The sequence below is a fragment of the Corvus moneduloides genome, chromosome 28 (assembly GCF_009650955.1).
Source record: "Corvus moneduloides isolate bCorMon1 chromosome 28, bCorMon1.pri, whole genome shotgun sequence".
NCBI lineage: Eukaryota > Metazoa > Chordata > Aves > Passeriformes > Corvidae > Corvus > Corvus moneduloides.
This window is the reverse complement of record NC_045503.1, coordinates 4,137,649-4,156,747: the sequence shown is the minus strand read 5'-3', so window position 1 is coordinate 4,156,747 and position 19,099 is coordinate 4,137,649. Positions and strand designations below refer to the sequence as shown.

At 51.2% G+C, this 19,099-nt stretch overlaps 1 protein-coding gene across 3 annotated transcripts; it reads left to right on the top strand.

Annotated features, from left to right (window-relative positions):
* The first annotated feature begins 383 nt into the window (after nt 1–383).
* Nucleotides 384–18,438, top strand: SLC25A42 (solute carrier family 25 member 42). Of its 3 annotated transcripts, none has more exons than XM_032092523.1 (8): nt 384–433; nt 8,179–8,295; nt 9,722–9,833; nt 11,669–11,694; nt 12,431–12,597; nt 13,771–13,887; nt 14,268–14,419; nt 15,273–18,438. In XM_032092523.1, exons 2-8 carry the CDS (start codon nt 8,218–8,220, stop codon nt 15,590–15,592), a joined length of 972 nt encoding a protein of 323 aa, XP_031948414.1. In that variant the 5' UTR covers nt 384–433; nt 8,179–8,217; the 3' UTR covers nt 15,593–18,438. The 3 variants fall into 3 exon arrangements, with proteins under 3 accessions (XP_031948414.1, XP_031948412.1, XP_031948413.1); XM_032092521.1 differs by having other exon boundaries at nt 15,106–15,447; XM_032092522.1 differs by lacking the exon at nt 384–433 and adding an exon at nt 476–544 and having other exon boundaries at nt 15,106–15,447.
* The last annotated feature ends 661 nt before the right edge of the window (nt 18,439–19,099 follow it).

Genomic DNA, 19,099 nt, shown 5'->3' with positions numbered 1-19,099 from the left:
GGATTTAATTTCCTTCCCCTTTTACCAAGAGTTGCTGGAGCTGAGCTCCCGCCTCCAGCCCTGAGGGGCCGCGGGGACCGGGCAGAGCCGCAGCCTGGAGGACAGCGGGGGCGTGCTGGACAGCGGAGCCGGGCGGAATCTCTGGGCGCTCCCGGTTCGGGATCCCCGGGCAGCCCCGGCCGCTCCCCGCCCCTGCACCGAGCGCTCCGCCCCGCGCCGCTGCGAAGCTCCGCCCCTCTCTCTTGCCCCGCCCCTTGCCGATTCCGATTGGTCGTCTCCGCCGTCAATCCTAACCGCGCAGCCAATCTCCGCGCGCGGTCCTGCCCCCGCCGTGCCGATTGGCCGCGCCCCGGGACGGGCCCCGCCTCCCGCGGCGCAGCGGGGGCGGCCTGGCGGCGGCGGACGCGGCCGGGGCGGACGCGGAGCGGAGCCGGTGAGTGCGCGGCACCGACCCGGACCGGCCCCGCCGCGGGCGCTGACGCGGCTCCATCGCCGTGGCGAGGCCCGGGCGGCGTTGCGTCGCTGTGGCGGCGTGAGGCGCCAGGTGACATTGCCGCGGCCTCCCGTGGGGTCACCCCGTGCCGGCCCGGCCCGGTCCGCGGGGCTCTGACGCGGCCGCCCGCGTGTCGCGGTCGGTCCGGTTAGCCCGGGAGTTCGGTGCAGCGGCGGGACCCGCCGGGGGCCTGGCTGAGCTGCGGGGGAGCGGCGCCGGCCTTGGCCGCGCTCGCCGCGGGCTGCGGCACCGCGCGGGAGGCCCGGCCCGCACTGCCCGGGCTGGGTGCGGGAGGCTGCGGGCTGCGCTCCCTGCCTGCGCTGCCTTCTTCCCTGTCTGCTCTGCCTTCCCTGTCTGCTTTCCTTACCTGTTTTCCCTGTTTCCTTGTGTTCGCTGCCTGTTTTCCCTGCCTTTCCAGCCCCTGTTTACCCCACTTTTCCTGCCTGCCCTGCTCGCACCTTGCCACCCCCCTCTGACCCTACCCTGCCACCTTTCCAGCCTGTCCCACTGCCCCCTTTCCTGCCCTGCCAACCCCGGTGTCTCCCGGTGGCTGTGCCGGGCGCGTCAGGCTCCTGCTCCCTTCCCGATCCAAATGTGCGGCTCCTAACGCGAGATGTGATTTTTGTCTTGTTTGTTCCAATCGGTGAGAAGCTGAAAATAAGGCAGAGTGGTGTTTTTGTGCTGAGGGACAGATCCCAGGGGGCACAGAAGGTGTTGAACACAGATCTCTCTGTGTCTCCTGCCTCTCCCACCTCAGCAGAAGCAAAAACTTGCAGAGCAGGGGTGAACTCCCTGCTTTGCCCTCAAAGGTGGGAATGGAAGGAGCCTCTTGGCTTGGCTTTGAGTTATAATGTGAAAAGACAGATGGAAACTGCTGGAAATGCCTGTGCAGGGTCAATAAAGGCTGTTCCACCTTCCCTGCCGTGTGTGAACATGGAACTGGCTGTTCCAGCCGAGCAGTCGGTGCTGCTGACCTTAAACCTGGGCTCCCCTCGAGGCTGGAGGCGTCAGGGTTGTGTTTGTGTGTGTTGATGGTGTTTTTTCCCTGCTGGCTGATGATTTGGAGTGGGTTTGGAAGCTGCTGTCGCTTTGCTTTGGGTTCTCCTGCATCACATTTAGTGCTGTGTGTGGAGGTTTGGCTGCTCTTCCTGTGTTTTTCTGTGGTTTAGGTGGATTTTGGAGTGTTTTGGAAACATCCTGGGTTTTAAGCGACTCCAGGTTGGAGCAGAGGAGAAAAAACAGCTGAGAAAGGAGAGGCTGCAGTGAGGGTTGGTTTAATCACACCAACAACTTGTGGGTGAAGGAATTTAAAAATAATTGTGGCACTGAGTGGGTGAAACACCAGGGCTGGATTCCAGGCCCCTCTGAGCATCTTTACAGAGCTCTGGATACTCAACGTTTATTTTTGTGTCCCCCTGCAAGTCCAAATGATTGTTTAGGACCACAGATGCTGAGGAAAGGGGGCGACTGGGGCTGTCCTGGGTGTTGGATTTTGGCAGGAGTCCTCTGGCCCCGGTGGCTGCTCCAGACAAGGGAATTTGGGCCCTTGGCAACCCCGGGAGCTGCAAGAATTTCACTTTGCTTGACCTGCAGCCTCTGCCCTGCCTTGCACAGGTTCCAGGTGTGTTTGGTGTGTCAAACTTGCCTTCAGGAGGTTGCTGAAAACTCAAACCACAGCCCTGAGTGTGTGATGGGCTTGGTACAGGTCAGACAGGTTTGCTATTAGGAAAAAAAAAAAACCTCAAGAACCAGGAATAATTTGGTTTTGAGTCACTTTGCTGCTACTTGGAGGAAGATTCATTTGGGTTTGTCCCTTTTCTGTGTGAAAATGATACCAATTCTTCACTCTGCAGTGCTGCCTGGGTTTTCCAGGGGATGCAGAAGGATTCCTGGTGAAGGAAATCCTTGGGAAAGGATGTTCTGTTTAGCCTTGAGTGGAAAGGTGAACTGCAATGCAAACAACTCCCTCAAGGTCGCCAAATAAATGAGGCTTGGAGGAGTTCTGTGCTTTAGTTGTGCTTTAAATCCACTTCTCCTTGTTGCTGCACAGTCAGAGATGAAGCTCTGGGTGCTGTGTTGGTGCTGTAAGGCCTGGCTTACCAGCAAATAATCAAATTTAGTGGAAATCTGCAGCATTCTGGCCAAGCAGAGGCGATGGTTAACTGTGAACCCTACCAAAATGAATGCAGAGGGAGCAGTGGGGTGGGCAAGGCTCCAGGCAGGGTGGAAAGCATTTCCCTGAGGAAATGGCACTTCCTTGGCACACTTGTGGCTCGTTCTGCTTCACCATGGAAGGTTTGAATTCTTCCTTTTCCTTTTTTTCTTTTGTTTTTAGAGGCAATTTAAACTGCTGGGGGTGGGGGGGTGGAGGTTTAGAGCAGTTATTGTAATTACTCATTATGTGCTGAAGTAGTTCCTGGCAAAGTTGTATTGACTGAGGGCTGCTTCTATTCCAGATAATCCCATGGAAAAAAAAAAATAAAAAATCCCTCTGTGCTGGGATTTGTCTCTTTGGGGACCTCCTGTGTGGCTTTGGTGACATCCAGGCCAGTGCATGCAGGACCTGCTGATGGGGAAAGCATGAGTTTAGAATATTTTATTGCCATTTCTTAGGATATTTCCTCGGAGAAACAACTTTTGAGCTCGTGGAGGGGTTTTGGGGTTGCTTTTCCTTCTGAAGGACGGGAATTGTTCCCTGGTGCGTGGAGAGGCCCCTGCTCGAGGAGCTGTGCCCTCCCTGAGATAAAGCTGCTTTCTGTCTTGCAGATAAGAGCTGGTCTTCGGTTTGTGGCCGTGGCCAACACAGCTGAGGTGTTCCCAGCAAAGCAGCTGAAGAATGGAGCTCTGTTTTCCCTTGCCAAGATTCCCTCTGTTCCTTCCCAGCTCCCTCCAGCGCACTTGGAATAATCAGCTGCCTCTGGGAGCTGAGCTGTGGGCTTTAACCATTTCCCAGTGGCCCTAATTCAGGGCAGAGCCTCTAAAACCACGCCAGAAGTTGGGATTTTTAGCCTCAGTTTTATTGGGGGGCCTGAGTTCCATCAGGGAGGGAGGCAGGAACAGCTTTTATTTGTATTCGACAGCAAAGGGAGCACATAAAAAACTTAAACTCTTCCAGATATTGTAATTTAGGGATTCTTTTAGGCAATGATTCCTTCAAATAGTCCTAACACTTCCTGGCCAGGCCTTGGAGGGAGAAAGAGCCCTGGACTGTTCCCAGCTCATGCTTTGGGGTGGGATTTGTGCGCAGCGAGGTGGAAGTGACTGGGGAGAGCTGGGGCCGCAGGGTTGATTTTTAACAGCCTAATCAAACTGGAAGGCAGAGAGGGACCTCAAGGGGAGAGTTCATCCCGTTCTGAGCATTCCAGCCCTTTTTTTCCCCGTGATTTCCAGTGATTTTCCGGGCTGCTTTTGCTCCGAGGCTGCAGTGATCGCAGCTCTTAGCACATCTCCCCCTCTGTCAGCCTCGAGTGCTCAGCTGAGCAATGATTGAAGGGAACCGAACAGGAGCAACTTCCCCGGCTGCTGGGGCACCTCAGCCTGTCCGGGAGAGGGGTGAAAATTCCTGCAGGAGCTTCCCTGGGTTTTGTTCCTTCCTAATTTCATCCCGTGCTTTCATCAGCGCCGTTAATGGCATCATAAAGGCAAAGGAGGGAGGAGAACTGAGGGGAGCTGGTGAGTGTGAGTGGAGCTGTAAAAGGGATTTTACCCGAGTTAAATTGGAATTGTGGCTTCATCCACATCTGTGTCAGTGGAATTTTCTTGTTGTAATTCCCAGTTACGGAATTAAAAAGTCCTTTACGTTTCTCTCTCCATCTCTTCTCTCCTCAGACTAAATTCCTTCTGTTCATCTTTGAATACACTGAATTTTGTGGGCGTCAAGTCCCAGCTTTGCCATTCCCTGTCTGGGCCGTTCCTGTGCTCCTCCAAACTATTTTTCATAATTCCTGCTGGGGTTGTCCAGGGAAAAAAGCAAATATTTCTCAGCAAATAGGGGCTGTTTGCTTTGCAGCTTGTCTGTCCCTGCTGGGGGCAGGAGAATGGGAATTCTTTCAGAACTCCCAGGGGTTTGGGACAGGTCTGAATTCCACAGAACATCCCTGATTCCTGAAAAACATGATTTTTTCAGGTGGGAAAAGACCTTTAGGATCAAGTCCATGTCACCAAGTGCCACATCCCCACTGCTGTTAAATCCCTCCAGGAATGGGGACTCCACCACTGCCCTGCCAACCTTTTCCATGAAGAAATTTTCCCTAAAATCCAACCTAAACCTCCCCTGGCACAAGCTGAGGCTGTTCCCTCTTGTCCTGTCCCCTGTGGCCTGGGAGCAGGGCCCGACCCCCACCTGGCTCCAGCCTCCTTTCCTGGAATCCTGGAATGGTTTGGGTTGGAAAGGCCTTAAAAATCCTCCAATTCTGCCCTTTCCCCCACATTTTGGATCTCTTCTTCCTGCTGGAATTTGCTGATGATCTGCCCTGGGAAAGCAGAGCTGGCAAAATACAGAAAAGAGGAATTGCAGGCAGGTTGTGAAGCCAAACTTTTCCATTAAAATTTAATTTGGAATTATAGAATTGCTGGATAATCCCCCAAACCTTCAGCATCATTTTGAGTTCTTTTAATTTTGCTTTGTTTTTAATTACTCCCATCCCAATTTGTGTTTATTTCTTATTTGAGATGCTGCTCCCTGGAACTCATTGGCCCTTCTGCTGAACAATTAATGATTTTAATTAATTTCAGCTATGCCAGAGAAGGAGCTTCCCTATTTTCCCATCTTGGGGAATAATCTTTAATCCGTGGCCGAGTTCCACGTTACTCATCAACCCTTAACTCCCAAACTCGCCTTTTCCAGCGATTTTCCCTCTTTATTCCTCAGGGAATGCTTTGCTCTGCAACCCTGAGGAGTTCAGGATCCAGATGTGTGACAGGGACTTGTGTAACTCCTATAAAAATAACCCAGGAGTGGGTTAGGAAAAAAACACATTTAATCCCCAGCTTGGTTTTGGGTTTGGGTTTTTTTTCTGGCTTTGTAAACACAAGGAATGACCGTGTGGGGAGAGATCCAAAATACAGGGATTTAACACAAATATCCAGCTGTTCCTCGTGGCTTTTACTGGGTTACTTAATAAGCGAGTCAGGTTGATGGAGATGCAAAATAATGGCTGGTTTTTAATGGCCAAACTGGAAATTTGTGCTAAATTTTAAGATAATCTTTGTTGTCTGTGGCTCCAGTGTGAATTATTGGTCAAAATAACCCCCTGACATCAGAATCCAGCCCGAGTCCAAAATAAAATCCAGCTTTGAGGCGAGCAAAGGGGAATATAAATAATAAATAAATGCTATTTTTACATTTGAGCCTCAGCGTGTTCAGGGCAGATTTGATGTGTAAAACTGAGGATATAAACAGGTGTTTGTAGGCTCAGGGCAGTGGCCACTAAAAATAAAAAAGGGATGTGTCTGGGTAGGATAAAAGGGAATATTGTGGAGTAAATGAATCTCATCTTTATGCAGAAATAAGTCCAGCCTTAATAAAATCACTTTAATTTGACAAATTTCCTTCCAGGCTTCTCTTTCTCAATAGTCTTTCAAAATTATATTTTGAAAGAAAGTTGCATTTTGCATTGCCAAGCCCTTTAGCACAATTTCTATTTTTGGGGGGGAAGGAGGGTTATTTTTGGCAGAGATAAATCTGATATTGTGACCTACATTCCTTTATTCCAGGCAGGGGAGGGATAATATCTCCACCTGTGATTTCCTTCATGCTTTGACTGAAAGGGAATTTTACAATGCATTTTTCCAGGCCTGTGAGATAAGGGGGAATGAGAAGGGAAGGAAATGACTGCAGGTAGTAATTAGAAATAATTAACTGTGTTCTTCAAGTGCAAAATAATTATGGATCATCTCTGCTCTTGATCCTTGTGGGAGTTTCTGTTCGCTTGCTCTGACGTGAGGGAACTTTTCTGGTGGTGCTGTTCAGGTCATGTCAGGTGTTCTGTCCCATGAAAACCTGGAGTTATCCCTCCCTGAGTTTCCAAAACACCCTCAGGAGTTGGGAATCCGTGGATTTGTGTCTTCCCAAAGCTCTGGGAAGTGAGGAGAAGTTTTGGGGTGACTGAATTGGGGCCTTGAGGGCCTGAAGGGGGCAACAAAAAAGATGGAGAGAGGCGATTTCCAAGGGCCTGGAGTGCCAGGACAAGGGGGGATGGCTTCAAACTGACACAGGGCAGGGATAGGTGGGATACTGGGAAGGAATTTGGGATGGAATTCCCAGAGAAGCTGTGGCCTCCCCATCCCTGGAAGTGCCCAAGGCCGGGTTGGAGCAACCTGAGGATGGTGGAAGGTGTGGGGTGGGATGAGATGATCCTAAAAGTTCTTCCCAACCCAAACCATCCCAGAATTCTGTGATGATTAAAGATCCCCAGGTGTGTTTGTCCCCCTCTGGAGCGAGGATGAGGCTCCTCCATCCCAAATTGGTCACGCCCGAGTTCAGCCAAGGCTGAGCCGTCTCCGCTTTGTGTTCAAAATCTGCTGCAAGCCAGGCCTGGGAAATGAGGGCTGGCACTAATTTATGAGGGGAAAAAAAATAGGTCAGCAAGTCTGAAAGGTGCTGACAGGCATAAAGTACCTGAGATTGTTAAAAAAAGGGGGGAAAAGAGGCTGGGAATGAGGCTTTTTTTTCCAAGTAAAGCGAAATGTTGTACCCAAGGTTTCACAGGCATCAGAGGGAGCAGGAGGGAAGGAACTGCTGGAGGCAAGAGCTGCCCGAATTCAGGAATTCTCTTTTCCTAAGGGCACGTTCCTTGAGAGGAACCTTCCAAAATGGGGCTGTTGGAGCAGCTTTGTGGCTTGGAAAAGCGATTTCTGTCGTTGCACAGCCCCTTTGTGAGCAGCTCCAGGGCCACCTCCCGGTGCCACCTCGGGGTTTTCACGGCAGCGATTCCAGTTCTGAATCTTCCAGGCTGAAAAAGCTGCAGCATAAAAGGCTCAAAAAAGTGAATTATTCTGTTTAAGTAGAATTATTCCTTCATCCACATGCTGCAGCCAAGGTCAGGCTGACCTTTCGTCTCGTGGGGTGGGTTTGGGACATCTCAGAGCAGGAAAAACCTGTGCAAGCCACCCCCTTCCACCACTCTGGGAGGAAAGGGAGTCCTGAAACCACCAGATCAAATCCCAGAATGGCCTTTGTGGCACGTGTGAGGCACTGGATCCCTCTCTTCCCAAAAATAACTTCCACTTGCTCATGGCAGGCTTCGGGGACTCGCTCCTGGGACTATTTTTTCCCCCTTTTCCAGAGGGTTTTAAATTTTCACCTTCCTTCTCCAGTATCTCGTTGCTCAGCAGTCCCAAGGAGCCATCAAAATTCTCTTTGGGAAAGGGCAAGGCAGGATCTGCTGCTTTTCCCTGGAAATTACGGATATTTTGGTGTTTTATTGCAGCTGAGTTCCTTGTGGGGTGAGAAGCGTGGATATGAATGGTACAGTTTTTATCTGGCACCAAAGTACCTCCCCCCTCCCCCCAAAAAAATACATTTACTCCTTAAAGGAAGGAAATGGCACCAGGATCCTGGAAATGCCCCTTTTCTGGGAATTGGGAGAGGGTTTTCCTACTGAAAATGGCCCCCTCCCTGTGCTTTATCACCTGGATATTTCCACCTTTTGACACTTTTTCCTTTGGTTTTGGGTTCCATTTAGGAGCTGTAGCTCTTCTGCCCCCGTGGAAGCGTGACTGGTATGGGTAATGGTGTGAGAGAAGGTCCAGTGGAATTCCAGAGGGATGTGGAGCCCGTCACGGCCCGAATTCCGGCAGAGGTGAGAGCAGGAGCTGGGCTGGGAATCCAAAGCAGCTCCAGGGAGGGAATTCTGCTCCGCTCAGGTGAGATCCCACCTGGAATTCTGCATCCAGAAGGATGTGAAGCTGTTGGAGCGAGTCCAGAGGAAGGCACCAGGATGCTCAGAGGGATGGAGCAGCTCTGCTGTGGGGAAAGCCTGGGAAAATCGGGATTGTCCAGCCTGGAAAAGCTCCAGGGTGACCTAATTGTGACCTTGCAGTGCCTGAAGGAGCCACGAGAAACGTGGAGAGAGACTTTGGACAAGGGATGGAGGGACAGGACACAGGGAATGGATTCAAACTGGCAGAGGGGGCAGGGTTGGATGGGATATTGGGAAGGGATTCCTCCCTGTGAGGGTGTGGAGGGGCTGGGATGGAATTCCCAGAGAAGCCGTGGCTGCCTCATCCCCTGGAAGTGTCCCAGGCCAGGTTGGAGCAACCTGGGATGGTGGAAGGTGTCCCTGCCCATGGAATGGGATGAGTTTTAAGTCCTTCCAACCCAAACCAGTCTGGGATTTGAGCTCTGGACCCCTAAAAGCCGCAGTGCTTGTGTAATCCATGGAATGTGCCCCTCTGAGCGGATCCAAGCATTCCCATCCCCTTGGGAAGAGGTTGGGCATTCCCAGCTGACAGGCAGGGCGCTTCTGTGCCCAGGGTTAAGTGGCAGAGCTGCACCAGGGCCACCAATCCATGTTTCCCTGCTCCCAGGCTCGTTGGAATCTCTGGAAAAGGAGGTGATGCCGAACCTTGCTCTGGTTTCGCCTAAATCTGGGGCTGAAGTTCACCTTTGCTTGGCTGCCCTTGCACCAAGGCACAGCTTGGGAGGGGGAATTGAGCTGATCCAGGGGTTTTGGCCATAAACATTAACTTTGGAGTTGGGAAACCACCTGAAAACAAGGGAAATGTTAACTCCTCTTGTCCACAAAGTGTCAAAAGTTCACACATCAAGCCTGGACTTGTCCTCACTCCAGAACCTCCACGGGGTTGGATTTTGTGGCATTTATTTGCTCTCTGTGGGAGAAAAATGCTGATTTTGTAAATCTGAGCTGTGGCAGGAATGCCAAGAATAAAATCCCTCCCATTTCACCCATCAGAGGGGGAAAACTGCCTGGTTTTATCCTCAGGAGCTTGGAAATGATGTGGGAATAGGGCTTGGGTGCTTCTCTTCCAGAAACTTCCCTTCTGTCCGTGGGGAGGGAGAAAAAAGAGAAATAATAGGGAGAAAACAGCACATGCATGAGGCATTCTTGGAATTTTTCCTCGTGATCCAAGCGGGAATTCACTGTGCTAGAAACCTAGTGAAACATTTTAACCCAAATCCTGGCCACGGGGTGAAAGCTGCAGCAAAGGTGAACTATTATTCCTTGTGGGGTTGCCTTTGTCCCACTTATCCCATGCTTTTTCCAGGATAACCAGGAGAAGAAGAAAGTGCTGAACTCCCTGATGTCTGGGGCTCTGGCTGGGGCTGTGGCTAAAACTGCAGTGGCTCCTCTGGACAGGACAAAAATCATGTTCCAAGGTGAGTCCCGTGGGCTTTTCCCGAATTGTTTTTACTTTGAGCTTCTGATCTGCTCATCCAGCTCATTTTCCAGGAGTGTGAGGAGATGTGGAGACACTGAGAAGAGAGAATTGGGCTGTGGGAGTTCCCTGCTGAAGGCTGGATGCCCAAATTGTGTCAACTCTCCCCAAAATCGGGAGGCAAAAGGCACTGGAGCTGCTGCCTCCCTGGGTGTGTGTCCTCTGGAACCCCTAAATTATTGCAGAAAAGGAAATTCCTCTGACTGGAATAGAGAATTTCCATGTGTTTAGCAGGATTTGGGGATTTTGGGATCTTTTGCAGTGCAGGGACTGTCAGCTCCACCAGTTATCCCAAAGGGAGCAGCACAGGCCTTTAATTCATTGGACGTTGGGGAAAGCCAAGAATTTTAAATCTGGTGACGTCCTGGATTAACTGAATGGGGCTCCATCTAATCCCTGGCTGACATTTAATTTAGAATTGATTTTCACTCACGTGATTTTCATTCCGGGCAGAGCAAGGAGCTCTGGAATTGCTGGGATATGGATCAGGGAGCCAAATAAATCCTGCGCTGGGATTGCCACTTGGACCAGAATTTTTGGGTTTTCCCACCAAAAACACAAACCCAGGTTCATCTCAGGCTGGAAATATCAGGAGCAAGGATGAGAGGGAAGCCACAGAGTTGGGGTGAGCCAGCAGCTGACCGAGGGAATCGCCTGGAGTTTGGACAGGCCACATTCCTAAAAATCCCTGTTTGCTTTGGCCCATCCAAGTGGCTGGAAAGGATGGGATTAAAATGTTCCAATTGGAGCAATTTCTTGGGATCTGATGGATTTTTTGGGTTCTTGCTGTCTTAAAGGGTTTTATTCCCTGTCTTGTGAAGAAGGAAAGCACCTCTGGATCATCAAAGTGATCCCTTGAATTAAAAACTGGGGAATGGGGCTTGGAGCAGCCTGAGATAGTGGAAAATATCCATGGCAGAGGGATGGAACTGGATGAGTTTTCCCAACCCAAACCATCCCACAATAAATTTTGCTGTGGCAGAGGGAGAAAACCTTTTAAAGGAATAAAACCACCTCAATAACCAGCGGCAGTGGTTTTATTCCTTAAAAAAAAAAAAAAAATCCAAATAAAAGTGTTGAGTTGCACAGAGGAGCAGCAGTGGGGAAAATGGATTTGCATGGGATTGTTGGATACACTCGAGAGGCTCCCAGGTCTCAGATGAGCGAGGAGGAAGCTGCAGCAGCCCCTTAATTGGAGCCACATTTCATTAGAGGTTTCCAGGCAGGGTTTTCCTTTCCCTGCTGCAAAGCAGAGCTGCCAAACAAATCCTGCTTCCCGAGGCCTCGTGGATTCCACGGATAAGGAGGTGCTGTCACTTTGGATAGATGCAAGGGAAGGAAAAAAACAGGGAGTTCATTTGAGTTTTGCTCGGATGGAGCTGCTCTTGCGTGGAGCTTCGCCTGCTCCTCGCTGGATTCTGGAATTAGGCTGGGATCTGGGCATGGAAATGCTCTGAAAAATAAGTGAACGGTGCAGTTTTGATGTTTTTCCTTAATTAAATTTTTTTTTTATTTATTCATTTATTCCACACAAACTGAATTTTCCTAACAGGCAGTGGGGAAAAAAAATGGGCTTTTGTGCTAAATTATGGGAGCATTTACCAGTGGAAAGTGTTTATAATAAAGAATCTCTGTTTCCTCTTGCATTCATTCTTTTCCTTCTATTTTTATCCCTTCAGCCAAAACACCTGTGTAGTTTATTTAGGGATTCATGGATCAAATATTTATTTTTACGTCTTGCAAGCCCTAATGTTCTTTTTTTTTTTTTCTTTTTAGTGTCTTCAAAAAGATTTTCTGCCAAGGTGAGGTGATGTCTGTCTGCTGTTGCCCTGAAGTGTTTGATTAATCTTTTGTTGGCCTTTATTTCACTTTTTTGGGGATTTATCAGCAGCATTCTGTGAAGACACAGAGGGAAAGACTGGGAATGGTGTTGTTAATTATAGGATTAATTAGGACAGTGGTTATTGGGGGGGTTCAAACTCCAGGTTGTACCTGTGACATGACAAGAAATGTGACATCACTCAGGGCTTTGGTTTTTAGGACCTTTCCTGGTGATTTTGGGACCATTTCTAGTGCTTGTTTTCTTCTCCCAACCACACAGGAGTCATTCCAGCCTTTACAGGGAATTAAATCTGGGAGCTGATCCCTCTCTTGGCTTTCTGAGTGGTTTTTCCCCGTGAATTCCAGCTTTTCCCCATGTGCCATGCCCATGTGTGTGCAATCTAAATGTTCCTGCCCAGCCCTGAGGAGATGAATTTGGGTTTGGGAAGGGGTTTTGTGCAAACTGTGCCTTCCCTCAGAGGGAAAACAAGGCAGGCTGGGATCTAAACCTTCTCCCTGCCTTTGGCTTTAACATGGATGCGATGGAGCCTCCCCAGAGGATCCGGGATTGCCACATCAGCTCCCTGGGAACGGGGGACTGGGAGAGGTTAAGCTGTGGGGTCACCTCCTTCCCCTGCATTCCCGTTATCCCTGTGTCCCTGCCTGACCCTTGCCCTGTTCCCCGCAGGAAGCTCACGGGCTGATTTATCCCTGCAGGAAGCGTACAGGCTGATTTATCACACCTACCTCAACGAGGGCTTCTGGAGCCTCTGGAGAGGGAATTCTGCCACCATGGTCCGGGTGATCCCCTACGCCGCCATCCAGTTCTGCGCCCACGAGGAGTACAAGCAGATCCTGGGGAATTACTACGGATTCCAGGGAAAGTAAGAGGCGGCAGGGCTCGGGATGCTGCTGGGATCCTTGGATCCTGGAGGGTGGAGCAGAGGCTGGAGGGGGGAAGCTCTGAGGGGGAGGCTCCAAGATGGAAGCTGTGAGGGGAAGCTGTGAGGTGGAAGCTCCAAGATGGAAGCTGTGAGGGGAAGCTGTGAGGTGAAAGCTCCAAGATGAAAGCTGTGAGGGGAAGCTCTGAGGTGGAAGCTGTGAGGGGAAGCTGTGAGATGGAAGCTCCACGGGGAAGCTCTGAGGTGAAAGCTCCAAGATGGAAGCTGTGAGGGGGAAGCTCTGAGGTGGAAGCTCTGAGGTGGAAGCTCCAAGATGGAAGCTGTGAGGGGGAAGCTCCAAGATGGAAGCTGTGAGGGGGAAGCTCCAAGATGGAAGCTGTGAGGTGGAAGCTCCAAGATGGAAGCTGTGAGGGGAAGCTGTGAGGGGAAGCTGTGAGGTGGAAGCTGTGAGGTGGAAGCTGTGAGGTGGAAGCTCGAGGGGGAAGCTCTGAGGTGGAAGCTCTGAGGTGAAAGCTCCAAGATGGAAGCTGTGAGGGGGAAGCTGTGAGGGGGAAGCTGTGAGGGGGAAGCTGTGAGGTGGAAGCTCCAAGATGGAAGCTGTGAGGGGAAGCTCCACGGGGAAGCTGTGAGATGGAGGCTCCACGGGGAAGCTTTGAGGGGGAAGCTTTGAGGTGGAAGCTTTGAGGTGGAAGCTTTGAGGTGGAAGCTGTGAGGGGAAGCTCCGAGGGGGAAGCTCTGATGGGGAAGCTTCAAGATGGAAGCTCCAAGGTGGAAGCTCTGGGGGGGCAGCTCCGAGTGCCAGCCCCTCTTGGGATGGGGTTTTAGGGGCCAAGGGAAGGGCAGATTTTGTGAGGACACAACCCTGTTGTGTCCAGGCGTGAGCAAGAAGTGGCCTGGATGTGGAACGAGCAATTCCCAGCACCAGCAATGGACAGGCAAAACAAAGAGCAGGAGAAGCAGCAGGCTCCAGCCTTGCCCGGAGCCTCTTCTCCCCATGGATTTTCCCTGTGGGATGGCTGGGAAAGCCCAGCAGGCAGGGCAGGGAGTGGGGAGCAGGCAGGGCAGGGAGTGGGGAGCAGGCAGAGCAGAGCCATTCCCAGCAGCCGGGTGGGATTTGCAGCTGCAGGTGACGTTTGGTCTCTTCCCTCACTTCAGGGCGCTGACGCCTTTCCCTCGCTTCATTGCCGGCTCCCTGGCTGGCACCACGGCTGCCATGGTCACCTACCCCCTGGACATGGTCCGTGCCCGCATGGCTGTCACACCCAAGGAGATGTAAGTGCCTCATGCACAACTTTTTTAGGGTTTTAATAAGGTCACGTGGCTTTATTCCCATTTTCTGGGTCACTTCTTGCTGGGAGCCTTTGGTGGAATAAAGCCCTGGGGTCTGAGCAGTGATTCAGTGAGCAGAGGCGTGAATGTGGGAGGAGATGGATACTGGGAGACCAGTTTAGGAGGCCAGCTGGATCCGGGAAGATCCAAGAGACAGCACAGGAGGGCTGTGGGAGAGCTGCTCCCTCGGGTGAAATCCCCTCTGAGCTGCCTGATGAGCTCAGAGCCGAATTAATTAACAGTTAATCCATCAGGAAGCCCTGCTGGGAATATCCCAGCCGCTCACCAGCGCAGGTCTGCTTTCCCCGTTGTCCCCACGCCAGGTACAGCAGCATTGTCCACGTCTTCATCCGGATATCCCGGGAGGAGGGGCTGAAAACCTTGTACAGGGGCTTCACACCGACCATCCTGGGGGTCATCCCCTACGCCGGCCTCAGCTTCTTCACCTACGAGACGCTGAAGAAAGTCCACGCAGGTAAATCGGGGCAAATGCTGCAGGTTTTGGGGCCAGCTCCAGGGGTTTGGATGGAGGGGTCAGAGTGCTTTTCCTTGGGAAAAGCAACGCTCTGGAGTCTGTCCAGCTCTGGATGATGAGCAGGGAAAGCTACAGGAAGGCTGTGCCTGTCCTGTGGAGGAACAAGGTGGGATTCCCAGGTGGAGAAGGAGTTGGTCCATGCACCAGGTTGGGAGCAAAACCCCGGGAGCTGTACCTGTGATGTGTCAGTAAATGGGACATCTTTCAGGGCTTTGTTTCTGGGGACCTTTTCTAGTGATTTTGGGGACCATTTCTAGTGATTTGGGGACCATATCTAGTGATTTTGGGACATTTCCTTGTGATTTGGGGGCCTTTTCTAGTGATTTTGGGGACCTTTTCTAGTGATTTTGGGGACCTTTTCTAGTGATTTGGGGACCTTCAGTGATTTTGGGATATTTCCTTGTGATTTGGGGACCGTTTCTAACGATTTTACTTGGGAGTGCAACCTGGGGAGCAAAGCTTGGGCAGCAAAACCTCAGGAATAAAACTCAGGCAACAAAACCTCGCGAGCTCCAACTCGGGCAGCGCAACCTGTGGAACAAAACTTCCGGCTCTACACCCGCTCACCCTTAATTACGTGTTAATTCCAAGGAGTTCCCACCTCTGTGCCCCTCTCTGTCCCCCAGAGCACAGCGGGAAGGCGCAGCCCTCGCCCCCGGAGCGGCTGCTGTTCGGGGCGTGCGCCGGCCTCATCGGGCAGTCGGCCTCGTACCCGCTGGACGTGGTGCGGCGCCGCATGCAGACGGCCGGCGTGCTGGGCCACACCTACAGCTCCATCCTGCTCACCATGCAGGAGATCGTCAGGGAGGAGGGACTCATCAGGGGCCTGTACAAAGGGCTCAGCATGAACTGGGTCAAGGGCCCCATCGCCGTGGGGATCAGCTTCACCACCTTCGACCTGACACAGATCCTGCTCCGGAAACTGCAGCACGGCCCCGGCCTGGAGAGGTAGTGGCTTCATCCCCACATGTAGAAAGAGCAATTAATTCCCTGGCCTCTCACGTGCTCCTGCAGCTGAGAACTCGCCCATCTTGTTGGGTTTGGTGGGTTTTTTTTCCTGTTGTTCCTGGATTTTTTTTTTTTTTTCCCCCCTTTCTAATTTGGAAGCCTTGACCTGAAGCTAACTGTTCCCTAAGCAAAAATTCCCGATCCTGCAGAGCTGAGTCCTCCAAAGCAGCTGCCTCACCCTTCTGATGGACTCTGCCCCCAGGAGTGGAGCCTCCCCACCCCACCTGTGCTGCTCCTGGCTCCTCACCTGGCTCTCGGCGGGCAGATGGAAGCGGTGGATGGTGACAGAGGGGGCTCGGAGCTGCTGGCAGTGAACCCCTGGATCTGGGAAGTGGCAGTTCTGTAGCTCCGTGGGGTAGCTGGAGGCAGTCTGCCAAGTGCAATATTCCAGTGTAGTCTGTAGGGAATTCCAGATTCCTCTGGCCTGTGAAGGCAGGGCAGGGCAGGCCCAGGACACTGCGCTTGTTCCGAAAGCTGAATGTTCTCTCTGGCTGGGAATGCTGCCTTTTTTTTCCATTTATTTTCTCATTTTTGTGTTGAGCTGCGTCACTGTCCCTCGTTCGTGGTGTCCCTCTGAGATTACCAAAGACTGGAGGCAGCAGGGGAGGGGAGTCCTGAGCCCTTTATAAACGAAATTCTCCTGCGTGTGTTGTCAGTGTCGCCGAGCAAGGGCTGTGCCTGGATTCCCAACCTGGCTCTGCCCCAGCTACGTTTGTGTTTTCCTTCTGTGCTGTCCTACCCTGGAGAGGCAGCGTTTTCCAGGGGTGGTGTGGATGCACTGAGGAAGGAGGTGTTACAGCCTTCACATCCCATTTGTTTTATTCAGTATTATCGCTGCTCTATGCACCGTGTGAGAACAAATCCTGCTGCAGCCTGGGCTGTCCCAAAAACCAGCTGTCCCTGGGAGCTGATCCCAGCTCCTGGCCCTGCTCCTGGACATCCTGGTTGTCCTTTTTGGTACCTGCTGTGTAGGTTGTGTCACCTCTGTTCGTTAACTCATCCCCTCAGCTTTTTAATCCCTAAAATTCCTCTTGGGATTTAACCCTTCCTTGGGCACCATGGCATTGACCCTACTGTGCCAATCACTTCCAGCTGGAATTTGACAACGAGAAGAACCTCTTGGTGTTTCTGTTTCAGATCAGTTTTCAGGGAAATGGATATTTTTGGCGGGGGGGGTTGGGGATGATCCATCCCTGTGTTAAATTTGGAGTGCAGAGCAGACTTCTGACTCCTCTGATGATCACATGACACAAACCAAGGTGAAAAATCCCTTTCCCAGAGAGTCCATAATGTATAAAAAGATAAAAAGATTTAATTTAAATCCTGTCCTTTCCTGGTTGTTTCATATTTTGGCTGTTGTAGCCGGATGGGATTAATGGGAATGGAGGGAATTGCACAAGGGGTAGGAGCAGCTTTCTCCTTTCTTTTGTCTTTGCACTCGTTCTTTGGAGCACAAACCTGCTCCTGATGCCAAATATTTCCTTAGGAATCAATCCCAGGGAATGTGGGAATGGCACAGAGCCAGCACTGAAGTGTTGACACACAAATTATTCCCAGAGCTGGGATGGGGCAGCCTGGAACTGGGATTAACCTCGGGAATTCTGCCCCCGAGCCCAGCAGGGGTGGTTTCCACTGGGACACACTCCCTGATTTACCTGGGAATTAAAGATCTGTGGGGTTTGGGAAGGTGATGGCCATGAATTCTGTGGGGGTTTTTTGGCTGCTGGAAAAGGCTCAGCTCTGCTTTCCCTTTGTTCAGCCCCGTGCGAGAGCCCTGATTTCTTTCTCCAATGGAGAAGCCGATTATCCTGCTCTTGTCCTGATCCAGAGGAATTCCCTGGCAGTTCCAGGAGCGCCAGCAGGTCCTGTGTGTTCACCCTGCCATTCCCACCTTGCCAGGCTAAGAGAAGTTGTTCCCTAATTAGCAGCTGCACCTGATTTAAATTCAGTGGAGTTTCAGCCAATTTTCCCCCAAGTTTTGCAGGCTGGGTGTTTGTGCAGAGGCAGATCTTTGAATTCAGCCTGTGATGGTTTTGGTGCTTTTGTTTCTCAGAGTGTGTTGCTGCTTTGGGTTGGTTGAAAAAGCTTTTTTTTCCCCTTTTTTTCTTTTTTTTTTTCCTTCTGATTTGAATGTAGAAAAGGGGAAATGGAGTGTTCCCTTCCCTTCTCTCCTTCCCCCCATGGATTCAGACACGTTCCAGATCTTTTTCTGAGGTGTGCTGGCCAGGAAGAGCTCTGAGAAAGGAAACAAAACAGGAACGTTCTCCTTTTTTTTCCTTCCCTGCAATTCCCTCATTTTGCATTTTATTCCTCTCTAATTTGATTTCCCACTCACCTTCCTCACAGATCCTTAACGCATCACCACCAAATTTGTGCTTTTTCTTTTCTTTTCCTCTCCCTCCCCCTGCTTCTTCCTGCACCTTGAGCCCCGCACTGGCACTTCGAGAAAACCAGGTCCAAAAAAAACGCACCCAAAATGTCAAAATTGCAGCTTTTTAGCGACACCCAAACAGCCCAAACCACGTTTTCCCCTCACAGCCTGGATGCTCCAGGAATTTCAGGCACCATGGGATGGTTTGAGGAAGTTTCCTGAGCTCCTTGTCTGGTTTGGCATCTTCACTTTGTACCTTGTAGGGGTTGATTCCTCCCTCTTTTCTTTCTCCCTCTTTTCTTTCTCCCTCTTTTCTCCCCAAAAATGCCATGAGCTGCAGGGTGTCCCAGCACTGGTCACTGCCTGTGTGGTCTATGCATTTATTAATTAGCACAAACACTGTTGATTGCCTTTTTGTGTCCTCACCATCGATGCGTGTGCGTGTGTCGATTTTGACGGCTTTTCTTGGATCTGGAGTTCTATTTTATTGCAGTGAAGACACTTTGTTATATAATGTTTATATATTTTAAGATTTGTGCCAAGAGAGGATGTATATTTAATAAAAAATATGATTGACTTTGCGGCTCGCCACGGGTGGCTCCTGTTCTGAGGCCTGGAACACCCTGGGGGGGATTTTTGAGGGGTTTTTGAAGGTTTGTGAGGAAATTTTTGAGGGGTTTTGAGGGTTATTTTGGGGGTTGTGAGGGGTTTTTTGGGTGGTTATGAGGTGTTTTTTGAGGGGTTATGAGCTGATTTTTGAGGGGGTTTTTGAGGGGTTGTGAGGGGTTTTTTGAGGGGTTATGAGCTGATTTTTGGAGGGGGTTTTTGAGGGGTTGTGAGGGGTTTTTTGAGGGGTTGTGAGGAGATTTTTGGAGGGGATTTTGAGGGTTTTTTGGGGGGTTATGAGGGGTTTTTTTGGGGGGTTGTGAGGGGGTTTTTTGGGGGCTTAGGGGTTTTTTTGAGGGTTTTGAGCGGGTTTTTTTGGTGGTTATGAGGAGTTTCTTAGGGCATTGTGCCCTCTTGACCATACCAATCTCCTGTCCTGCGGCTCAGGGCTTTGCTGGGAAGTCGGGAGAATCCCAAAGGAAGGGAAGGAACTCTGGGGACGGTTCCAGGGCTGAGCTGTCCCTGTCCCTGTCCCCAGCCTGGGTGTGCGGTGGCAGCAGGTGGCACTGTCGGCTTAGGCACGGCCTGGTGCCTTCCCCCAGCTTGGGGACCCCCGGTTTTGGGGGGATTCCAGC